This window comes from Panthera uncia (genome assembly GCF_023721935.1).
Source record: "Panthera uncia isolate 11264 chromosome B3 unlocalized genomic scaffold, Puncia_PCG_1.0 HiC_scaffold_1, whole genome shotgun sequence".
NCBI lineage: Eukaryota > Metazoa > Chordata > Mammalia > Carnivora > Felidae > Panthera > Panthera uncia.
In genome coordinates this window covers 84,011,189-84,028,115 of record NW_026057582.1, presented here as the reverse complement: position 1 = coordinate 84,028,115, position 16,927 = coordinate 84,011,189, and the positions used below count along the sequence as shown (strand labels likewise).

Below are 16,927 nucleotides of genomic sequence, written 5' to 3'. Positions count from 1 at the left end.
CTTGCCTTCTTTCTCTAGCTCTCTCAAAATAAATAAACTTTAAAAAAAAAAAAAAAAAAGGAAGTGGAACATCATTCCCCACTCATTAAATATGGGCTTCCCAGTGACTTCCTTCCAAAGGTCGGTCAATGGAAAGGTCAATGATAAATCATGTTGATAAAATGTACCCTTGATATGATGGGATGAGAATGGCACTTCACCTCTGTGATCTTCCTCTTATGAACATATAACCTCAGTCTAACCATGAAAAAAATTCAGATGAATCTCAATGGAAGGACATGCTCCAAAATATTTGACCAGTACTCCTCAAAATTGTCAAGGACATTAAAAACAAAGAAAATCTGAATACTGTCCCAGCCAAGATTCTGAGGTGACATGAGGACTAAAAGAGATTTCCTAGATGGAATCCTGGACCAAATATGTAAGGAAATCCATATGAAATATGGACCTCGGTTAATACTAATATATCAATACCATTTCACTAACTGTAACAAATGCACTATACTAATGTTAAATGTTAACAATAAGGAAAACTGAATGGACAGTATATGGAAACTCCTATGTTCCTAATTTTTCTACAAATATAAAACTTACCTAAAATTTTAAAACTATTAAATTGACATAAAACTGACTTGGCAGAATGAATGAGAAATGCTTCTACAAAAAGTACTTTTAAAGGTCAAAAACTGATGATAATTTCAGTTTGACAAAAAATAAATCAATTTGGATGTAGTGAAGATAGTAGAGACAAAAAATATAGTTCTGTGGAAAACAAAATTAAGACTCTTATTTCAGCAACAAAACTAACACCAAAAACGGTAACACCTTCTCAGGCTTAATATGTTTTCCACAACTTCAAAGCAAGCTCAAAAGTTTTTCAAGTTTTCAGCTCAGAAAGATTTTTTAAGTCCTTTTGTTATAACAAGTAATGAAGGGCCCCTGGATGGCTCAGTTAGTTGAGCATCCACTCTTGATTTTGGCTCAGGTCGTGCTCTCAGGGCCCTGAGATCAAGCCGGCATCAGGCTGCATGCTCTGCATGAAGCCTGCTTAAGATTCTTTCTCCCTCTCCTCTGTTCATACGCACATTTTCTCTCAAAAAATAAATAAATTCTTAAATAATGAAACTCCACAGTTACTAGAAAAGCAAAGAAATATGACATTATTTAATTGAAACTTAACAAATTATTTGAATCATCAATTTTTAGAAAGGGACCTTAAAGGGACCTGGAGTTGGCATCATCACTCAGTTACTACAAATACTTAGCCAACGGAAATTATTCTGAAATTCTAAGTCTTAAGAAGCAAAGGATGAGGAATCAGGGATATCTGCCAAAATAAAATAGAGAAAAAAAAATCCGAAATAGAGCTCTATCTCACACCTTATGAATTGTACCATATAGATTACAGATTTAATGGTTTAAAAAAAAAATGAAACTAAGAATACACTTGAGGGGTGCCTGGGTGGCTCAGTCGGTTACATGTCCCACCCTTGATTTCAACTCAAGTCATGATTTCACAGTCTGTGGGATGGAGGCCCAAATCAGTCTCTGTGGGGACAATGCAGAGACTACTTGGGATGTCCTCTCTCCCTGTCTGCTCCTTCCCCACTCTCTCTCGCACTTGCGCTCTCTCAAATAAACTTAAAAATGTTTTTAACTAGTAAAAAAAAAAATCTAATATCAGCTTCTACCATTTAGAAATTGAGCATCATTATACAAATATGCTGATTTCAGTCTACTGAACAATGACAAATTCTGAAAACAATGGGCCAACCTTCCCATGTGACAAAAATCTACAGATGGGACTGCCCCTTTAGAAGAGGCACCTGTGGGGCACCTGGGTGACTCAGTCGGTTAAAGCATCTGACTTCTGCTCAGGTCATGATCTCACGGTTCGTGAGTTCGAGCCCCGTGTTGGGCTGTGCTGACAGCTGAGAGCCTGGAGCCTGCTTCAGAGTCTGTGTCTCCCTCTCTCTGGCCGACCCCGCACCACCACCCCCCCCCCCCCCCCCCCCCCCTGTCCCCCCCCCCCAAAAAAAAAAAAATAAAAAAATTATTTAAAAAAAAAAAAAAAAAAGAGGCACCTGTGCTCTAGACTGCCACAGTCCAACCTCATCCACAAAATGAGGCTTCTTTCATTTGGGTAACCTGCTTAGTTTCCAGGAGCATTTGACTCTGAACCCCCAACACCGAGAAGAAAACGTTAGATTTGACTACAATGCATGTAAGGGAAGGAAAAAACAAACTCAAATCTTAACCAGCCAGGAATTAATAGGCAAACAAACCAAAGCAAAAAGACCAGCAGGTAGCACTGAATATACTTACCTCTAGCACTAAGACTAAAACAAAGGTAAGGTTGACAGGTATTTATACATTATCAGAGTACATAACAACAATAAAAAAAAAAAAAATCCAAGTAGAAGGAAGAAAAAAGATAAATTAACTGACAGAGATTAAGAATATTAAATATAACAGCAGAAATGAAAACTGACAACAGGGATGGCCTGGGTAGCTTAGTTAGTTAAGCAGACTTTGGCTCAGGTCATGATCTCACAGTTCATGGGTTTGAGCCCTGCAACTCTGCTGTCAGCATATACCCCACTTCGGATCCTCTGTCCCCCTCTCTCTCTTTGCCCCTCCCCTGCTTGCATTCTCTGCCTCTCTCAAAATCAGTAAATAAACTTTAAAAAAAAATATGAAAGCTGACAATAAATTATAATAAATGCTATTTACCAGTAAGACTATTTGACTGTAACTGTCAATTAAAAATCCATTGTACCTAGTCTTTATCACTTGGATTGAGATTTGCACACCTTAAGATCACACTGTCACAAGGAGTCTCATATTAAAGCAGAAGTTTTTCAAGTATTATGAGCTAACTGACAAATTGAATGATCATTTCATAAATCATTTTGTTACCATATAATGCTTAGACTCTCATATAAATGATGTGCTATATAATGTAAAACAACTAGACGCTCCTTTGAAAGGAAAACTAATAGTCAAAAACTGAATAAACTACTCCAAGAAGCACACCTAAAATCAGATATACAACAAGCTAAAAAATTGAGGCATGGCTTACAATCTTTCATTTACAGTGTAAATGGAAAGTCAGAGTTACTATGATGGTAATAAATACACAGTAGTCCCTCCTAATCCACAGGGGATGCATTCTAAGACCCCCAGTGGATGCCTGAAACCACGGATAGTACTAAACCCTACCCACACATACATACACAATGTTTTTTCCTATACATACATATCTATGATAAAGTTTAATTTATAAATTAGGGACAGTAAGAGAAAACAACAATAAAATAGAACAATTATAACAATAAACTCGAATAAAAGTTATGTGAATGTGGTCTTTCTCAAAAATACACTGTGCTCAACATTCTTCTTGTGATGATGTTTGATGATAAATTGTGATGAAGTGAGGTGAATAAGGTAAGTGCTGTACCACAACATTAGGTTACTAATGACCTTCTGACGATACATCAGAAGGAGGATCATCTGCTTCTAATAAGTGAAACCATGGAAAGAGAGACTGCACATAAGAGGGGCGAGAGGGATTACCGTAGTAGATTTCATTCTTAAAATACAGGATTAAGGGGCGCCTGGGTGGCCCAGTTGGTTGAGCATCTGACTTCGGCTCAGGTCATGATCTCATGGTTCGTGAGTTCGAGCCCCGCGTCAGGCTCTGTGTGGACAGCTCGGAGCCTGGAGCCTGCTTTGGATTCTGTGTCTCCCTCTCTCTCTCTGCCCCTCCCCAGCTTGCACTCTGTCTCTCCCTCTCTCAAAAATGAATAAACATTAAAAAAAAATTTTTTTTAATACAGGACTAAGCAACATAATAAAAGCCAAGACAATTTATTACAATAAAACAGTAAAATTTTTAAAGTCCCAAGCAGTACATAAAATACACAAAATATGTTTACAGCCACACAATGAGAAAGTATTCTATTTACACACTTAAACATATTACTAAGTATATAAGTAGAACCCTGCCCTCAAAAGAAAACACACATAAGCAAAAACAACTAAAATTTACAAATGAGAATGAGGGAAGAAAATATGGAGTTGTAAGATAGAGAAAAGAAAACACTTTCTTACTATGATACATTTTTTACATGCATAAGATATTATATGCTTCACAGACAGTATCTTCAGAGTTGGAAAGATTTTTGTTAGGATAAAAAGCATATTGACATGTTCTTAAGAGTAAGAATCAGAGAAATACATAAGCTGAGAGAGGCACTAAAAGAAATGAAATTAAGGATGGGGGGAGAGGAGTAAAAACAGGGAAAAGGGGGAAGGAGAAAAGGGAAAGAGAGAGAAAGGAGAGAACAAAATTGAAAATTGGCTTGTATATTTTTTTAGACAATATTACCTTCTTGAAGACCAGGATGTATCACCTGCTTGTGCCGCAAGGCCTTCAAATCTTCTATCAATTCCTTTTCCAACTGGGAAATTCTTGCTCTGCAACCTACTCAGAAAACAAACAATGACATAAGCTACTATATATAAAGAAAAACTAACATTTTATCTTTCATTTCTAGAGCCAAATCGGAAGTATCTCTCCTTTTATACTATTATATATACCTGGATCATTTGTGGTTGATGCCTGAAGACTACAGGGTTCTTCAGTTGTGCCATCAACTGCATGAATATCAAGAGCTTCCTGTATTTAAAATAAGAAAAAAGTTCATATCATTTCCAAAAGTTTAAAAGTAAACCAGGAATGTTTTTTGATATTTCTGGTATTTTCTAAATGTTCTATACTAACAGCACTTAAATGATCAGAAGGAAAAAAAGAAGTCAAAAACTCTGAATATGCTCAGCTGACATAAAATGACATTTATGCCAATTTACATACTGATTTCCTACAGTTTATATATATTGCATACTCAGCAATTAACAAGGAAAGAGGAAAAGACCAGCTCAAGAGAATTCAACATCTCTGTAAGCCAATTTTGAAATACCAGGCTCCTAAAAAGACCTAAAAGAAAAATAATCTAGTTGAAGAGTTGGGAGTAAAATAAAGAAACTATCCATGTGTGAGACAACAGTATTTATAAGACCACATTTAGTTCTCCAGGGGTACTCTGTTATTGATGAGTATCAGAGGATGGGGTATCCCAAAACATTTAGTCAACTTTTCATGTATTTATGCTTTTTAAAGTCCATGATAATGTAAATGCCACAAGGATCCAATGATTTTTTAAACTCCAGCTAAACACAGTATAAAAATTAAAAACTGAGATCTAAGTATACATAATTATTTAAGTCCATTCAAACAAATATCTTAAGTGGTGCCTTGTAATAAAACCGAACATTTTCGAGATACTCCTTTCCGCACACATATACCCTCACATTAATAGCTGCATTTGAAAGAACTAGATTGAGTTATTTATCAACTAGTATGTAATTCAAGAATCACTATTTGACCCTAGAAGGAAAGCTGAAAATGATCTTACCTTTGATTCAAAGGAAACAAAGAGAACACCATCCACATCTTCCAGATCAGGCTTCACATCTGGAAAGGTAATCCCAGGACCTATAGGAGTGGTCTTTGTAGAAGGTAAAGACTTTCCTGCGTTTTTAGGTGGTCTCCCTGCCTTAGAAAGTTTCAATTTTCGTGGCCTTCCTCTTTTTCCGGAGACATTTGAAGGGGTATTCTGATTAGCATTCACAACCTTGGTGACTGTTGAAATCTTAAGCACAGTTGTTCTCCTTCTGCCCAAGTCCTCTTTTCCGAAAAATGAGTCTCCAGCAGAATTCTTTGAACTGTCAGGTATTCTTTCTGTGGTAGTGCTGTCCGATATCTCAGGATATTTCCATTGAGGCTCTTTAAGTAAGGGATACTTCTGTACCACCCCAAGTTCTGGTGAATGTTTTCTAAGACCATTTTCTGATTCCTTGCCTAAGCAGAAGTCAGTCTCATTGGAATTTTCAACGTATGTAGGCAAATAGTCTAATTCTGTCAATATAGAAGATTTATCTTTTCGAGATGTGGAAAGTATGTTATCAGGGAGCTCAGAAATCTTCACTGTGCTTTTAGTGACAGCACAGGGCTCCAGATAGACTACCGGCATCTTTCCAGCGTCTAACTTGAACATTTTAGCTTGAGCAACACCTGATGGGCTATTGGGTAGCCATTTAGAAGACGGATGGTCAGCTTCTAGGTTATCAATTTTATTGTGTCTCTTTAGCTGTTTCTCTAGTATAGGATCATCATCACTGTTTGAGTATACATCTGTTTCTTCATCTGTCTCTTCTTGTTTTACAGTTACCCCTTCTGGGCACTCAGCAAGCTCATATTCATAATCATCTACAGGTTCCTCTTTAATAACAACATTGAAGTTTCCATCCGGGTCTAATGGTGATGTTACATGGGAGCCGTCTTCAAAATTGTTGGCAACAAGACTGAAGAGACAGGGGAGGGAGGTTAAAAAGGGCAAAATTATCAGTAAGACTCAGGAGTAAAAAAGAAAGACTACTGGAAACCAAGCAACACATAAGATTTTTTGAGCCATTCTTCAAAAAAAAAAAAAAAAAGTGTAACTTAACAAGATTCTCAAAAGCAGTTTACCACCATCACACTTTTACAATTTTCATCAATTTCTCATAAAAAATATATAAAAATGAGTACAATATCACTAAATCAAAACTCAGATATAACACTTATTTTTCAAATACACTCAATTTTGAAAGTCAGCTGGCACTGACCCAAAATTAAATTCTAGAACTAATCGACACATCAATTAACCACTGACAATAAAGAGCAAACCAGTGTCCACTACAATTAAGAATTGCAATATGGGGGGGGGGGGGTGCCTGGGTGGCTTAGTCCGTTAAACGTCCAACTCTTGGTTTCGGCTCAGGTCATTATTTCACAGTTCGTGATTTCAAGCCCCATTATCATGAGTTTGAGCCACCAACTGGATGGGCCCTGTGCTCTCAGCCCAGAGCCCACTCTGGATCCTCTGTCTCCCCACCTCTCTCTGCCCCTCCCCCGGTTCACGTGTACCCTCTCAAAATTACACAAACATTGAAAAAAAAAAAGAACTGTGGGGCAGCTGGATGGCTCAGTTGGTTAAGCATCCAACTTAGGCTCAGGTCACGATCTCACATTTTGTGGGTTCAAGCCTCACATTGGGATCTGCACTGACACCTCAGAACCTAGAGCCTGCTTTGGACTCTGTGTCTCCCTCTGTCTCTGCCCCTCCCCCACTCATGCTCAGTCTCTCTCTCTCTCAAAACTAAAAATAAAATTAAAAATAAAAAAAGAATCGCAATATAGGGGGCACCTGGGGTGGTTCAGTCACTTTAAGAATCTGACTTCAGCAAAGGTCACAATCTCATGGTTCCTGAGTTCAAGCCTAGTATCAGGCTCTGTGCTGACAGTGAGGAGCCTGCCTGAGATTCTCTCTCCTCTCTCTGCCCTGACCCTACTTGTGCCCATGCACACGCTCTCCCTCTCAAAATAAATAAACTTTAAAAAAAAAAAGAAAAAAGAAAAAAGAAAAAAAGGAATTGCGACATGGGGCAACTGGGTGGCTCAGTCCGTTGATCGTCCAACTCCTGATTTCAGCTCATGTCATCATCTCAGGGATGTTAGATCAAGCCCCACATCAGGCTCCATGCTGGGTGTGCAGCCTGCTTAAGATTCTCTCACTCTCTCCCTCTCCCTCTGTTCCCCCCTACCCCTCCACTAGCACTATCTCTCTTAAAAGGAAAAAAAAAAAAAAGAATTGCAATAAACAACAGGGAAGTACTTTCAAACTGCTTGATTTGTTTTGGGATAAAATTCATAAAACATAGGGGCGCCTAGGTGGCGCAGTCGGTTAAGCGTCCGACTTCAGCCAGGTCACGATCTCGCGGTCCGTGAGTTCGAGCCCCGCGTCAGGCTCTGGGCTGATGGCTCGGAGCCTGGAGCCTGTTTCCGATTCTGTGTCTCCCTCTCTCTCTGCCCCTCCCCCGTTCATGCTCTGTCTCTCTCTGTCCCAAAAATAAATAAAAAACGTTGAAAAAAAAAAAATTAAAAAAAAAAAATTCATAAAACATAAAACATAACAGGGAGCATGGCTGGCTCAGCTGGTAGAGTATGTGACTCTTCATCTTGGGGTTGTAAACTCAAGCCTCATGTTGGGTGTAGAGACTACTAAAAAATAAAATATTTTTAAAAAACATAGAACCAGGGGCGCCTGGGTGGCTCAGTCAGTTGAGCGTCCGACTTCGGCTCAGGTCATGATCTTGGTTCGAGCCCTGCGTCGGGCTCTGTGCTAACAGCTCAGAGCCTTGAGCCTGCTTCGGATTCTGTGTCTCCCTCTCTCTCTCTGCCCCTCCCTGGCTCATCCTCTGTCTCTCTCTCTCTCTGTGAAAAATAAATAAATGTTTAAAATTAAAAAAAAAAAAAAAAATTTTAACCATTTAACAATGTACAAGCCAGCAGTATTTTTTAGTATATTCACAATGTTGTTGCCAGGTTATTTTCAACTTTGAAACAGAAAAACTCACTTTCAATGTAATGAATCAACCATTAACTCTTTCTAAATAAAAGGTTAGGGTAGCTGAAGTCAAGTACATATGACCCAGGTAAATTCAGTGTTTATAATTCATCACAAAAAAAAAAAAATCATCTTTTTACTTTCCCCCTCCTCCCAAAAAACCAATGAAAGCATATAAATTGTACCAATGTATCTTGAGGACATGTTAATACTACTCACTAGTCCAATTAGAATCACTTATCTTGGTAAAATTTTTCATTTATCTCAAATACACAAAAGCAACCATAACAACAATGTACCGTTATTCATTTCTTGCACAACTTAAGATCTTGTTTGACCTTACTCAAAAATCCTTCAGTGGAAGACTTCCACTTCCAAGTGAGAATGCAGAAGATTACAAAGATAATCACTTGTGTCTTAACAATTAGAAAACACCAGATAAATTTAAAAAAAAAATCTTTTTCTTCTTCTTCAAAGGCAATGAAGACCTACAGTCACAAATGCAAATAAACTGAATTCTAGACAGGGACCAGCCTTCTCTAGGAGACCCGCAGATTACTACTGCTTTCAACCCTGAGTACCATTTATATTGCCTGAAGCAAAAGTGAAGGAAGAAAAAAAGCAGTCACAGACAAAGGATCTTTAGTCTGACACAGAGGAACTAGTCAAACTTTCAATGCCTGAGAATGGGCAGACTAGAATCTAGAGAAACCCAAACAGAAAACTAGTCCTTATTCCTACCAATTACCACACCCCCTACCCCCCCTCACCCCCGCAGAATAACAAGTGGTGATGCAGAAGCTGGCCTGAAAACTGAGAACCTACAGTCTCCCAGCACTTAGATTCCAAGTTCCTAACACAGAGGAGCACAATCCTTTCCTTAACACATCTGAATCCATGAATGAGCTGAAATTTATTAAGCAAATCACCTAAGGGGGCCTGGATGGTACAGTGGGCTAAGCATCTGACTCTTGATTTTGACTCAGGTCATGATCTTGTGGTTTGTGGGTTTGAGCCCCCACATCGGGCTCTGCGCTGACAGCTCGGGGCCTGGAGCCTGCTCCAGATTCTGTGTCTACCTCACTCTCACTACCCCTCCTCCACTCGTGCTGTCTCAAAAATAAATAAATACTTAAAAAAAAAAAAAAAGAAGGATACCAAAAAGGCGGGGGGGGGGGGGGGGTCAAAAATCTGAGGGACAACATCAAATGACCTAACATACTAGTAATTGCACTTTTCAAGAGGCATTAAGAAAGGAAAGCATTTGGAGAGAAAAAAAGAACAAAAATATTCCAAAAGTTGGGGCGCCTGGGTGGCTTGGTCGGTTAAGCCCGACTTCGGCTCAGGTCATGATCTCACGGTCCGTGAGTTCGAGCCCCGCGTCACGCTCTGTGCTGACAGCTGGAGCCTGTTTCAGATTCTGTGTCTCCCTCTCTCTCTGCTCCTCCCCTGTTCATGCTCTGTCTCTCTCTGTCTCAAAAATAAATAAACGTTAAAAAAAAAATATTCCAAAAGTGAAAGTTTTAACCCACAGATCCAAGAAGCTCAGCCAACACCAAGAATAATAAATACAATGGCTTTCAGAAAGCCATACCTAGGCACGTAAAGAGGAGGCTGCCAAAAATTAAAGATCAAGAGAAAAATCTTACAAACATCAGAGGAAAAATGACACGTTATGGTAGAAAAACAACAGTAAGATGAGCTATTTACCAAAAACAATTTAAGTCAGAAAACAATAGACTGATACCCATCATAAAGTAATCAACCTAATGTTTTGTATCCAACAAAAGAAGACTTCAAAGATAAAGACATTTTCTAACAGCTGAAACAAGTCAGACTGTACAAGAACTACTGCCTCCTAAGGTCAGAAACGAGATAAGGATGTTAGTTAGCTCTCACAACTTAAGACTCAACTGTGCTAAAGGCCTCTACCAGGGTGATCAGGAAAGAAACAGAAATAAAAAATATCCAGACTAAAAAGGAAAAAGTGAAATTCTCTATTCACAGATGACATTATCTTGTATGTAGAAAATACAAATAAAACCGCTAGAACACTACTGTAACTAATAAATGAGTTTAGTAAAACTACAAGATCCAAAACTAATACACAGACAGACATTATTTCTACAAATGAGAAACAAGTATCACAAATGCAAGAGAAAAAAATTCCATTTATATTTACAATAGAAGCAGCAAGATTAAATTACTTAGAAATAAACTGAACCAAAAAGTATAAAACCTGTACAAAGAAAACTAAAAAACACTTTTGGAAAAAATTAAAGACAACTTTAAAAAAAAAAAAAAATACCCTGTGTTTATGCACTATAAGACCTAATATTGGTACAACAGCAGTACTCCCTAAAAGGCGATCCACAGATTCAACACAATTCCTATCAAAATCCCACCTGGAACTTGTATAAAAATTCAAAAGCTGATCTTACATTTCATATGAAAATGCAAGGATATCAAAATAACCCCAAAAATCTTGACAAATATGAATGAAGTTCTCTAAAACTTGTATTTCCCAATTTCAAAACTATCAAAGCTATAATAAACTAACAGTGTGACGATACTGGCATAAGACTAAACACAGAGCTCAAATGAACCTAATTCAGAGTCTAGTAATGAACTGCACATTTATATGAAGTGATTTTCAACTGCCGAAGGTGCCAAAACAATTCAGTGGGTAAAGAATGGGCTTATGTTATTCATAGTAGCTAAAAAGTAGGGGGCACCTGGGTGACTCAGTTAAGCATGTGACTCTTGATCTCATAGTAATGATCTCACTGTTCAGGAGTTCAAGTCCCATGTTTAGCTCTACAAGGAGAGCAAAGAGCCTCTCCTTGGGATTTTCTCTCCCTCTCTCACTGCCCCTCCCCCACCATATCTCTTGAAATAAACTTAAAAATTTTTAATAAAAATAAAAATTTTTTTAATTAACTAAAAAATAAAAATAAAGTAAAAAGTGGAAATAGTCTTAATGTCTATGAACTGATCAGTGAATTAAGTAAAATGTGCCATACCCATACAAAATTATCATTCAGAGATAAAAGAAATGAAGTATAGACACACACCAACATGGATGAACCTTCAAAATGTTATGCTAAATAAAAGACGACACATATTATATAATTCTACTTATATGAATGTCCAAAACAGACAAATCCATATAGACAAAATGGGGACAGTTGTGTGTGGATGGGGTGGGGTTGAGGAGGGGATGCAAAAAAAAATGGGGTGTGATGACTGACAGAGGGCAAGGAGTTTTCTTTTTGGGGTGATGAAAATGTCCCAAAATATCTGGTCATGGCTGTACAATTCTACTGAGTATACTAAAACCACTAAACTGTACACTTTAAAAGGGTGAATTTTGGGGCACCCAGGTGGCTCGTAAGGTTAAGCGTCCAAGTTCAACTCTTGATTTTGACAGTCATGATCAAGCCCCACGTCAGGTTCCACGCTGAGAGTGGTGCCATTTGAAATGTTCGCACGCACGTGCACATGCTCTCTCTCTCTCTCCCCCCCCCCCACCCCGCCCCTCTCCCCAGCTCAAGTTCTCTCTCTCTCTAATTAAAAAAATAAATATAAGAGTGAATTTTATGGCAGTGAGTTAATCTCAATTTTTAGGAAGTTAAAAATATACACTAACAGAAGTTCTTTGAATGGACAGAAAATGAACCAATGTGAAAATGGATCCAAGAATGAATGAAAAATAGATGTGAGTAAATATAAAACATTTGTTCTTTAAATGACTACTGACTGTTTAAAGCAAATAAAGTAAGTGTTTGAGGACTTTATAACATATATACAAAGACACAAATTATAAGAACTATGCTTATAATTAGCTCTTCAAGTCCTGTTATAATTAATTGAATTCCACTTTTAAAATAAGGACTCACACTATAATCTTTACAAACACTGCAATGCACTGAACTGTGTCCCTCTGAAATTCATATGTTAAAGTTCTAACTCCCAATGTGATTGTACATAGTCTTGAAGATGTAATTAAAGTTAAATAATGTCATAAAGATAGGGAAAGATCACTCCCCACACTACATTAGGACAAAGCTGGAAGGCAGCGGTGTACAAGCCAGGATGAGAGCTTTCAAAAGAAATAGAACTCTGCCAAACCATTCTCTTGGTTCCAAACCATTCTCCAGAACTGCTGGAAAACTAATTTTCACTGTTTAAGCCACAGTTGATGCTATTTTGTTATGTCAACCTGAGCAGACTAATAAAACCACTTCTAAAAATGGAATTGTCAAGATGTAATACTTAAAAACTAGCCATATTAGCGATAAAAATAAATGTAAATGAACAAAATATCCTAAATAAAAGTCAAAAGATTTTAACAGTGAACAAAAAGTTCCAACTATAAGCTGTTTAAACACACACACACACACACAATTTGAATATACGGACAGACAGACAGATTCAAAGTGAAAGAAGGGAAAAGATAAGTCACGTCAACAAAATGAGAAAGCCAATGTGGCTCAATAACATCAAAGTAGACTTTAAAAATAAGTATCATCAAAGATAAAGAGGAACCTTGTAAAAGTTTTATGGATTCAACTCATCCAAAAGACAAGAATCCTAAAGTATATATACCTTATCATATAGCTTCAAGATACTTGAAGCAAAAAAATTTTAGTACTGAAAAGAAAAACAGACAAGTACATGACTTTGGTGGGAGATTTTAACACACCTTTCTCGGTAACCGATAGGACATACAGACAAACAGACAATTGAGGAGAAAGAAGAAATGAACAATACTGTCATACTTACCTGAGAAAACTACCAAACACTACGTAATACATAAATTTTCAAGCGTGCACTTAGTATTTTTTTAATGTTTATTTATTTTTGAAAGAGAAAGAGAGCAAGCAAGCAGGGGAGTGGCAGTAAGAGAGGGAGACACAGAATCTGAAGCAGGCTCCTGGCTCTGAGCTGTCAGCACAGAGCCTGATGTGGGACTAGAACTCATGAACCACAAAATCATGACCTCAGCCAAAGTCACTTAACCAACTTAGCCACCCAAGGGGCCCCAAGAGTGCACTTAGTGTTAACCAAAACTAATCATATGCTAGACAATAAAGCAAAGATATGATAAATTTGTATTTCAAAGGTTTTAAGTTACATGTTCTCTAACAAGAGAATCAAGCTATAAATCGATACTAAGTATCAATACAGTGTATCAAAATTTGCAGAAGGTACCTAAACCAATGCTCAGAGGAAATTTTATACCTTTAAATAAAAGGTCTAAATCAATTATAATAGTCAGGGGTTGATAAACTTTTTTGTGAAGTGCTAGATAGTAAAAATGTTAGGCTTTGAGGTCCATACAATCTGTTACAACTATTCAACTCTGCTACTGTAACATAAAAGAAACACAGACAATATTTAAACAAGTAAGCACAACTGGATTCCAAATCAGGGACACCAAAATTTGAATTCTATTTCGTTTTCACAGGTGACAAAATATTACTCTTCTTTTACTTTTTCCCTATTTAAAAATATAAAAATCTTAGTTTGCAGGCCATACAAAACAAATGGCAGGCTAGGTATGGTTCTCGAGGTCTCAGTCAGCTAACCCCCATTCTAATGTAACACGGGCAAATTAAACCAAAAGCAAGTAAAAAGAAGGAAATAAAAATGGGGGGGGGGTCAATGAAACAGAAAAGAGAAACTGAATTTGTGATTTGAAACCTGCCAAAAAAGAACACTCCATGGATTCCCTGATGAAATCTAACACATAATGAATAATCTTGCATAAACCTGGGAGAATACAACAGTTTACAATTATTTTTTAAGCTTATAGATTTATTTTTGAAAGACACAGAAACAGTGCAGGTGGGGGAGGGGCAGAGAGAGAGAGAATCCCAAGCCAAGCTCTGTCTGAACATCTGTCTGAAGTCTGAAGTTGCCTGAACTTCTCCCCTGCAAAAATTTCACTTAAGTGGTGAAAAATGGCTTTTTCTTTACCTGTTTAACAGCTTTATTTATAAATTATGTAACATAAAATCCACACCTTTTTTCAAATTTCCTTCACCTATTTTACCCACCCCCCACTAACCTCTCCTTGGCAACTACCAGTTTGTTCTCTATATTTAAGAATCTGGTTTTTAGGGTTTTTTTCCTTCTACATTCTTTTCTGAAATTCTCTTTCTTAAATTTTGAGTGAAATCATATATTTTCTTTCCCTGATTTATTTCACTTAGCTTTATATACTCTAGATCCATCCTTGTTATTGCAAATGGCACAATTTCATCCTTTTTTATGGCTGAATAATATTCCATTGTATGTATTTACATCTTTATCCATTCATCTTTGAATGGACACTTGAGTTCTTTCCATATCTTAGCTATTGTTAAGTAATGCTGGAATAAACATAGGGGTAGCACATATCTGTTGAAATTAGTATTTTCATTTTTGGAGGGGTAATCCAATTTTGGGGGGTAATCCTCCAATAAGAGGATTAAGGGATCATGTGATAATCCTATTAAAAAAAATTTTTTTTTTTTTTTTTACAAACTCCATACTGTGTTCCAGAGTGGCTGCACCAGCATACATTCCCATCAACAGTGCACAAGGGATCCTTTGCGTATCCTCACCAACACTAATTTCTTAAAACACTTTCTTACACCATACACAAAAATAAACTCAAAACAAAGACCTAAATGTGAAACCTGAAACCATAAAATTGCTAGAGGAAAACAAACACAAGCAGTTATCTGTTTGACATCATCTCAGAAACATTTTTCTAGATACATCTCCGTTGGTAAGGGAAAGGAAAGCAAAATTAAACTACTGGGACTACACCAAGATAAAGACTTTTGCACAACAAAGGAAATCATCAACAAAATAAAAACCTACAGAATGGGAGAGGATATTTGCAAACAATATACCCAATTAGGGGTTAATACTCAAAATATATACAGAACTTTTACAAGTCAACACTAAAAAATAGTAATAATCCAATTAAAAGTGGGCAGAGAACAGGAACTGACATTTTTCCAAAGAAAACCTACAGATGGCCAACACAACAAAAATGTTCAACATCACAAATCAGGAAAATGCATATCAAAGCCATAAGCTTATCACCTCACACCTATCAGAATGGCTAAAATCAAAAGCACAAGAAATAAAATCCACCTGTTTTAAGGGACAACTCAAGGCTTTTTAACAAATTTATAATTTTGCAATCCAGTTTCCTTCATCTTTTTTTAAAAGGCTAATAAGCAAAACAAGCCCTCTTTTTCCTTTCCCTGTTATGTGAATTTTTAAATAAACTCATAAAAATGTCATTCTCTATCAATTAATTGAGGATTAACATTTAATGAAAGTTCTCTAATTATCTTCAATTTCAAGATAATAACTTCCACGATGTAGAAAAAAATCTGTATTTTCTTTTCCCTTAGTCACACCACCTGAATTTTGTTTTCAGTAGCAGAGAACTTCATGAAGCTAGATGTTGGCTGTTACTGCAGTAATTGCTTTCACATTTTCCTGGGAAACTAAACTTGTTCAGTTAGAAAGGTTCTCAGAAAGGATCTCTCCTTATCTTCCAATAAAAACTTTATGCATAATGCATGAAAATTTGTCTTGGCAGGAGGATTTTGCAAAGAACCCTGAAATTTCATACTTCTAAGAAGCCTCTATCCAAATAAATTAGGTGAAAGATTAAGCAAGAATATAAGCAAAACCAACAATTTGTACAATTTTAAAAAAAGGATTACTTTTTTGATAATAATCAATGCAACAAATAAATAGAATATGTGTCATCACTCTGAAACACATTTAAAAAGCTATAAGTGCTACAGATAAAACTCAGTCAACATTTACTGAGCACCTAAAACATGCCATTATATTTTCTTGGGCACAGGGATTATTGCCAAAACAAATAAAGCACAGTCACTATATTCAAGGAATTTACACACCAGTACATGAGACATACAAGACGACAACATGTTACTTAATAGATGCTATTATAAACATATGTACAAGTAACTACTGACGCACCTTAGAAGAAACTATAACATAATGCCTTCCACGAAACTGGTTATTAGATTAACAGAAAAAAGAAATCCACTGGAAAAGGGAAATGTAAAATACAGAAGAAAACAAAGAGCTCCTAGAAACTGAAATCTGGGTTAGGGTGCCTGGGTGGCTCAGTTGGTTAAACGTCCAGCTCTTGGTTTTGGCTTACGTCATGATCTCATGGGTTCAAGCCCCACATCAGGCTCTGTGCTGGCAGTGAAGAGCATGCTTGGGATTCTCTCTCTACCCCCTCCCTCCTCTGCCTCTCCCCCACTCATGCTGTTTCTGTCTCTCCTGAAAGAGAGAGAGAGAGAGAGAGAGAGAGAGAGAGAGAGAAAGAAAGAAAGAAAGAAAGAAAGAAAGAAAGAAAGAAAGAAAGA

At 37.0% G+C, this 16,927-nt stretch overlaps 1 protein-coding gene across 6 annotated transcripts in view; it reads right to left on the bottom strand.

The window, feature by feature from the left end:
- MGA (MAX dimerization protein MGA) overlaps positions 1-16,927 on the bottom strand; it is a 171,739-nt gene that overhangs the window by 63,139 nt on the left and 91,673 nt on the right. For all 6 annotated transcript variants that reach the window (XM_049613409.1, XM_049613408.1, XM_049613406.1 and 3 more), the window contains exons 3-5: positions 5,478-6,426; positions 4,603-4,681; positions 4,391-4,486 (exon numbers count right to left, since the gene is read on the bottom strand). In XM_049613409.1, coding sequence (XP_049469366.1) covers positions 4,391-4,486; positions 4,603-4,681; positions 5,478-6,426 — 1,124 coding nt within the window. The remainder of the gene's footprint in view (positions 1-4,390; positions 4,487-4,602; positions 4,682-5,477; positions 6,427-16,927) is intronic.